This window comes from Poromitra crassiceps (assembly GCF_964638095.1).
Source record: "Poromitra crassiceps genome assembly, chromosome: 1".
Classification (NCBI taxonomy): domain Eukaryota; kingdom Metazoa; phylum Chordata; class Actinopteri; order Beryciformes; family Melamphaidae; genus Poromitra; species Poromitra crassiceps.
Genome location: NC_139623.1, coordinates 116,145,779 through 116,153,278, shown reverse-complemented (window position 1 = coordinate 116,153,278; position 7,500 = coordinate 116,145,779). Strand labels below are relative to the sequence as shown.

At 43.0% G+C, this 7,500-nt stretch overlaps 1 protein-coding gene across 1 annotated transcript in view; it reads right to left on the bottom strand.

The window, feature by feature from the left end:
* prdm1a (PR domain containing 1a, with ZNF domain) overlaps positions 1–7,500 on the bottom strand; it is a 31,388-nt gene that overhangs the window by 12,283 nt on the left and 11,605 nt on the right. The window contains exons 3-4 of the mRNA XM_083635949.1: positions 3,541–3,660; positions 288–540 (exon numbers count right to left, since the gene is read on the bottom strand). Coding sequence (XP_083492075.1) covers positions 288–540; positions 3,541–3,660 — 373 coding nt within the window. The remainder of the gene's footprint in view (positions 1–287; positions 541–3,540; positions 3,661–7,500) is intronic.

Here is a 7,500-nt window from a genome sequence, read left to right as displayed (position 1 = left end):
TCTAAAAGCAAAAATCTTATCAAATGGGGGTCTGTAACCTGTGTCAGTTTATGGGTCTTTGATGTGAAAAAGTTTGAGAACCACTAGTCTAAACAAACTCCATGACAGTATTCCAAAGACATCCTTATTTTTGCACTCGGTATAATCATTAATATGATTTATAATTCTTATGAGTCTCTGTAAGCAGTCACTTTGCTGTTGCAGTTGTGAGTCGTGTGACAGTGACTTCCTGTCATTTACCAAAATAAAGGCATGAGAATGACTGCTTTGAAAGCAGGCGTACTCACTGAGTTTCTGCATCATCAGTTCTCCGGAGGGGGGATAGTGCAGGCGGTGGGCGAAATCGTGGCAGTACCAGACCAGCAGCTCTGCACCCGGAGGCACAGGCTTCACCGTGTAGAAGAAGATGTCCACGCCGTTCTGACAGGCCGCCAGGTTCTGCTCCGCTGCCGAATGGGCGGGATTTACGTACCGCATCCAATTCGAACGCGTCTCGTCCAGACCATCCAGGAAGTGATGGAACTCCCCGTCTGCGTAGATCTGGGGAGGCGGGAGGAAGGGATACAAAGTAAATTATCAATTTGAAAAAAAAAAAGTTTTAATGGCAAATATTTTCCTCCTCTTATTGGGTTTGTAACCTTGTTTAAAAACAAAACAAAACAGCGACATGTATTAAACAGCTGAAAATAGCATAATATGGGAGCTTTGATAATTTTCTACATTTTGTTCAGCTGTGGCTTGAATGAGACGATATTGATTAGTGTGAAGCTCCCCTGGCGGGGCGTAACATTACGGCGGCTGCGGGAAGTTACGCCCTACTGGCCTAGCAAGGAAATGTCGGCCGTGCAGCTCGGCCTAGCAGAGCTGGGTGTTGATAGATCGATTGATAGCTTGCTTGTTAATCGATCTATCTATATGTATGTAATGGAGCTGTATGAAATACATCCAAGTCATGTTTTTCATCAATAGTAAAATTAGTTTTGACAATCCGTTGCTTGTTGAAACTACCAAATTTAGGAGCCAAAAATAGTAGCCAGAGATAGCCTATCTATCTATCTATCTATCTATCTATCTATCTATCTATCTATCTATCTATCTATCTATCTATCTATCTATCTATCTATCTATAAGATAGATAGACAGACAGACAGACAGACAGACAGACAGACAGACAGACAGACAGACAGATAGATAGATAAGCCGCTTTCACACCGGCCTTGAAAGCCGTAAAATGCACGGAAAATGGGATCCGCGCCTCCGATGGGAAAGCCCCTCATGCAGCAAGAACGGCATAAGTGAAAGGCATAAGTGAAAGTAAAAAAATGCGGCCAGGAGGAATGCTCCATGCCTAGTAAGTAGGTTAGGCTTTATGCTCAAACGATGTTGACAGGTAAAATTAACAGATATAGCCTAATAATACGCTTCAGAGGACTATAGCTGTCTGTGGCGAGTTGGTCTGAGGATATTCCCTCTGGAAACCAGCTCCAGAACTGCAATCTGTCTAGCTAGCCAGTTGTGCATGTGCATTCCCTTACAAAAACTACTAACGTTATAGTAATCATGTGCATTTATAGCCTATAGCCTACTATTCTCCCGACGACGAGTAACGACTGCAGCTGTTTGATATGTGGGCGTCGTCTTTCAGAACGGACGCTAATTAGGCTACTTCATGGGAATAATTTGCTTTACAAAAAACTGGAACCAAAAGATAAGAATTAGCCTTGTACCTAATAGGCTACATGATGGTGCATCTGTGATCCATAAAGTCGATCAGAATATGAATATTGAAAGCCTTGTTACCATGCTGCATGTGGACAACACTTTCGTGTTTTAACACTGATCCTTAACGACCGCAGCTGCACGTCGTTGGCTGGCGTACATCGGCGATGTTTGGTTGTTGAATGAATTCGTTCATCATACAGTAGCCTAGGCTACACTAACCTATGAAAATATTCATTTGGGCTAGGAGGAGCTGGGTGGAAATGCCTCCGCTCGCCTTTCAATCCGGGAGCGGTGGCTATCACCTGAAAGCACACCGCAAGACGGGAATGTGGCGGTGCTGCTTGGCTGTGTGTGAAAGCAATTTCTGTGGCGAGGCTGCCGGCTTTGCGGGCCTTCTGAACTGCAATTTTGCGCGATCTGTGTGTGAAAGCGGCTATAGATACAGTAGATAGATAGATTAGAGATAGATATTGTAACGCTGGATAATGGACTTGTGTTTCTAGGAGCGACCAGAGGGGCGCTGTCTGGGTGGGCGCAGAACAAACGCAGAAGAAGACTAAAACAGAGTGTTTGAGACAGAAGGTGAACTGAAGGGGGCCCGTGAGAGCCAGTACAAGATAAACAATGTGTTTTCTGAACTATGAATCATGCAAAGCTACTCTAGAGGATGCAGCAATAAAATCATAATATATTATATTAGCAAAATATGGGCCCTTTAATTAATCTACCCTTATTGCAAAGTTTTACCAATGATACTAGTGTACACTTTTTCCAAAAGGATCTGATGAAAAAGACTAAACCCAATAACTGAACTCACACAACAAAAAGACTAACTTGAGTTGGTTTAATAAATGTATACATTTTCTATCAATACTGTAAAAAAAACTCCTGTGGGTCCATCCATTTTCAGGCATGTCTCTCCAATTAACAAACTAATTAACAAACAAAGTAATGAACAAATTAAGCAGGTTAGCTTCCTCTCCTCCTCTCCCTCCATCATTTCATTCCTCACAATTTCACTCTTTTCACCCTCTCATCATCTTCTGACAGATGGACAGAAAGAGAGAGAGAGAGAGAGAGAGAGAGAGAGAGAGAGAGAGAGAGAGAGAGAGAGACCCTCTTTCTATTAAAAAGGGAAAGGAAGAGACAACTCATTCTCAAACTTTCCTCCCCCTCTTTCTCTCTCACTCTCTCTGTCTTGCTTTGTCATTTCTCTCTCTTTGGTGTGTGTGTGTGTGTGTGTGTGTGTGTGTGTGTGTGTGTGTGTGTTGCTTGAGTGCGGCAGGTCAGATATAAGCATGAATGGAATGCCTCGACCGATGTGAATGAAACACATACACACACACTCCCCAAGGGTGGTCAGGTAGTGTGTGTATTCTCAATTACCGGCAGTGATGGATGTGTTTTGTTGAATGGTGTGTGTGTGTGTGTGTGTGTGTGTGTGTGTGTGTGTGGACTAATTGTGAAAGTGACATCACATCCCATCTCTCTTTCTCTCTCTCTCTCTCTCTCTCTCTCTCTCTCTCTCTCTCTCTCTCTCTCTCTCTCTCTCTCTCACACACACACACATATATATACAGTATATACACACAGGCAGAAAAACAGTAAGTGAGCAAGTTTCCTGTTCCACTGACTGAGTTTAGAAGTGTGACGTCAGAGGAAGGGGTCCCTCCGGCTTCTGAGGAAGTGTGTCAGTGTGTATTTGAGGAAGTGTGTGTGTATGTGTGTGCGTGCATGTGTGTATGTGTGTGCGTGCATGTGTGAATGTGTGTGTGTGTGTGTGTGTGTGTGTGTGTGCATGCATGCACGCTCGCTCACCCTCCAGAAGTACTTGCGGTTGGCGTCTTTGGGAACGCTGTCGGCTGTGTAGATCTCTCCCACCAGGGGGCCGAAGCGAGTTCCTTTAGGGATGTACTCCCTGCTGCACACCCCGACCACCTGCGCACACACACACACACACACACACACACACACACACACACACACACACACACACACACACACACACACACACACACACACACACACACACACACACACAGAAGAAGAAACTGTGGTTAGACAGAGGTAAGGTACCATGTATTACAGAGGTCTTTGAAGTGGAATGTGTGTGAAGCATCAGTTGGTGTGTGTGTGTGTGTGTGTGTGTGTGTGTGTGTGTGTGTGTGTGTGTGTGTGTGTGTGTGAGAGTGAGTGAGTGAGTGAGTGAGTGTGTGTGTGTGTGTGTGTGTGTGTGTGTGTGTGTGTGTGTGTGTGTGCGTGCGTGCGTGCACGTGCATGCGTGTGTGTGTGTGTGTGTGTGTGTGTGAGCTTGTAATTTAACCACATGGGCCATCTCTCTCTCTCTCTCTCTCTCTCTCTCTCTCTCTCTATCAAATTGAAATTGAAATTCGCTTTATTGGCATTAATGTCTCAAGTAAAATATTGCCAAAGAATTGATAAAACAAAACAACATTAATAAAATACAATCCATTACAATTACAATAGACCCCATATACGACTACGTCACACTGACATCACGCAGCGTCGATGCGCAAGACGGAGGCAGAAAGACAGACTCCGCGCAGCCCTGTCAAGTAGTTTACCAGTGGCTGGAAAACTATTCGAGCAAGACATGTCTTCGTGTTGTGCAGTGGGATGCCAGAATCGGAAAGCTATTGTAGCAGAGTATTCGGGTCCGCCTATTCACACTTGGTTAATAAAATAATAAACGATAGAGCCAGGCTGTAACGTTATAACAAGCTTCTCCCCACATATCCTGTTCTACGGCAACTCGAGCCTCGCACACACGCAATAGAACACAACACTGAACAGTCTGTTACAATATCAACAAAGCAAGGACTAAAGTTTTACCGAATCCCGTCAACTCATACTGCTTTTAATGCTAACCGTAGGTGTCTTTGGTTGCAAGCCGAAAGAGGAAATCGTTAAAAATGCCCGACTTTGCAGTGCTCGCTCATTTCATATCAGGTAAGCTGTAGCTGTAGGCTGCTAGTAACAGCCACATCGCTCGGTTAGTTAACAACCAAGTAACGTTAAATAATGTCATTATTGAGTTGAACTGATTGGAACGAGGACATCATTAAAAATGCCCGACTTTGTAGTGCTCATTTCATAATCAGGTAAGCTCCCTGTAGCTGTAGGCTGCTCAGCCACATCGCTCGGTTAGTTAACGACCAAGTAACGTTACATAATGTCATTATTGAGTTGTGTGCATTATCAACATAACAATATATCTTTGCAAGTTACAGAATAATTATCTATGCTATCCCCAGTTATAAAGGAATGCACGATATGCATTGCTGGCCACTAGGCTTGGCCAATTGACAGCGCCATTGCGTATGGGTCTGTAAGACATATCCCATTAACCAACGTTAATTTCGATGCATAACATTGCTTATCACTAGGCGATAAGCTGTGGTAGTAAGCCGAGAACTGCATTTTAAAATTAAATCTAACTGTGTGTCGCAGATGGGCACAGAGCAGTCCTGACAGCGGGGCTTTTACACAGTTCTCTGTGTCTGTCAATGCTGGGCTCACAGCTTTTTGCCTACACGATGCGTGCGCAGCTCCAATGTTGACAGATGTATAAGGGGTCTCTATATATATATATATACTATATACTGTATATATATATATAGTATATATATATACTATATATATATATATATATATATATATATATATATATATATATATATATATATATATATATATATATATACTGGTCTATAGACCAGTTACTCTCTCTACATCACACCTCCACTCTCGGCCACATCAAACCGAAGCGATGCCACTTCAGAGGATCATTCTCTCCTGTTTAAAGAACAGATCCTTTTGTGCTACTCCTCTGTCTGCCCTCCTCCAACACACACACACACACACACACACACACACACACACACACACACACACACACACACACACACACACACACACACACACACACACACACACACACACACACACACACACACACACACACACACACACACACACACACACACATTCTGTCTGCTCTCACAATTCATATTAAATAACACAATTCATATTAAATAAGAAAAAGAGAGGAGGATGAGAAAGGAAAGAGAGAAGGTGAGACGCCTCTGAACGAGAGTAACTCTGGGAAGACTGAGACTGTACATTTTCACACACACACACACACACACACACACACACACACACACACACACACACACACACACACACACACACACATCTCCTCACTTCCCTTCATGCATAACCCACGCAAACAGACCCCAGCCCCCCCTTCCCGCTGATGACTTGGGAAATCCCCAGCTCCCCATAGGGAGAACCAGACCAGAGAGAGAGAGAGCTAGAGATAGAGAGAGAGAGAGAGATAGAGAGAGAGAGAGAGAGAGAGAGAGAGAGAGAGAGATGTAGTGTTTATGTTTATGTTTGTGTTTGTGTTGAGTTATTAACTTAGCTTTTACAGTGCTCTAAACCCATTGGATGCTCTTTGATCAGAGCAAGAAACTCCCAATTCTCTGATTCTCTGCCTTTCCCTTCTTTCTTTCTCTCTCTCCCTTTCTCCCTCTCTCTCTCTCTCTGTCTCTCATTCTGTATCTCTGTCTGTCTGTCTGTCTGTCTGTCTCTCTCTCCCTATGTCGGTCTGTGTCTCTCTCCCCTCTCTCTCTCTTCCTCTCCCTCCCCCCCTCTCTCTCAATTTCAATTCAATTCAAAAGGGCTTTATTGGCATGATAAGATGCGTCTTACATTGCCAAAGCACACATATAGCAACACTTAGTAATTACAATAAACAAAAACAGAAAAATAAAAAGACATCTTGTTACCCAGTAACATAAGTCACAAAATCTGAAGATATTCAAAGAGGAAGAGAATAATTTACATGGAATGTGATAATCTAGAAGACTATTGTTGACCAAAATCAGAATAACAACATAACAGTAATAAACAGGCAATTAGACAGGGTGGTAGTGCAAATAGTGAGCATTTACAGATTAACAGAAATTCACAGAATCTGTAACAATTATTTTGAAATATTCAGAAGAAGAATACAATAGAATAAAATAAGATCAAATAAAGATGAGTGTTGACCAGAAAACCTATTTGGAACAACAAATTAACCAAGCAAACCAATAGATAGGATGCTAGTGCAAATAGGTGGGTGTCCAAGAAGAATACATGTCTCATTTACTCACTGGGTATTAAGTGTTCTATATATGTTTCAGCTAGATGTGGACGGCTCTCCTGTCCACTGAGTGTCCCTCAGCTGATGGCAGCTCCACACATAATGTTAACAAAATACTAATATTATCTACTTAGTCTGATAATATTAATATCTGATAATATATCTGATAATACCCATACACAAGTCTGTGTATGGGTTTTTGTAGTATTTTTCCAATAGGTAATATAGTTTTCCTTTTGATTTGTGATAATTTGGTTGGCTGTCCTGAGGTTGGGGAGGGTTTGGGGGTCAGTCTCAGGACCAGCTGGCTGAGGGGACTCCGCTCTATGCTCTCCTCTCTGTCTCTCTCTCTCTCTGTCTCTCATTCTGTATGTAGCTCTGCCCCTATCTCTCTCTCTCTCTCTCTCTCTCTCTCTCTCTCTCTCTCTCTCTCTCTCTCTCTCTCTCTCTCTCTCTCTCTCTCTCTGTCTGTCTGTCTGTCTGTCTGTCTGTCTGTCTCTCTCTCTCTCTGTCTCTCATTCTGTATGTAGCTCTGCCCCTATCGCAGCTCAGTCTCTCTCTCTCTCTCTCTCTCTCTCTCTCTCTCTCTCTCTCTCTCTGTCTGT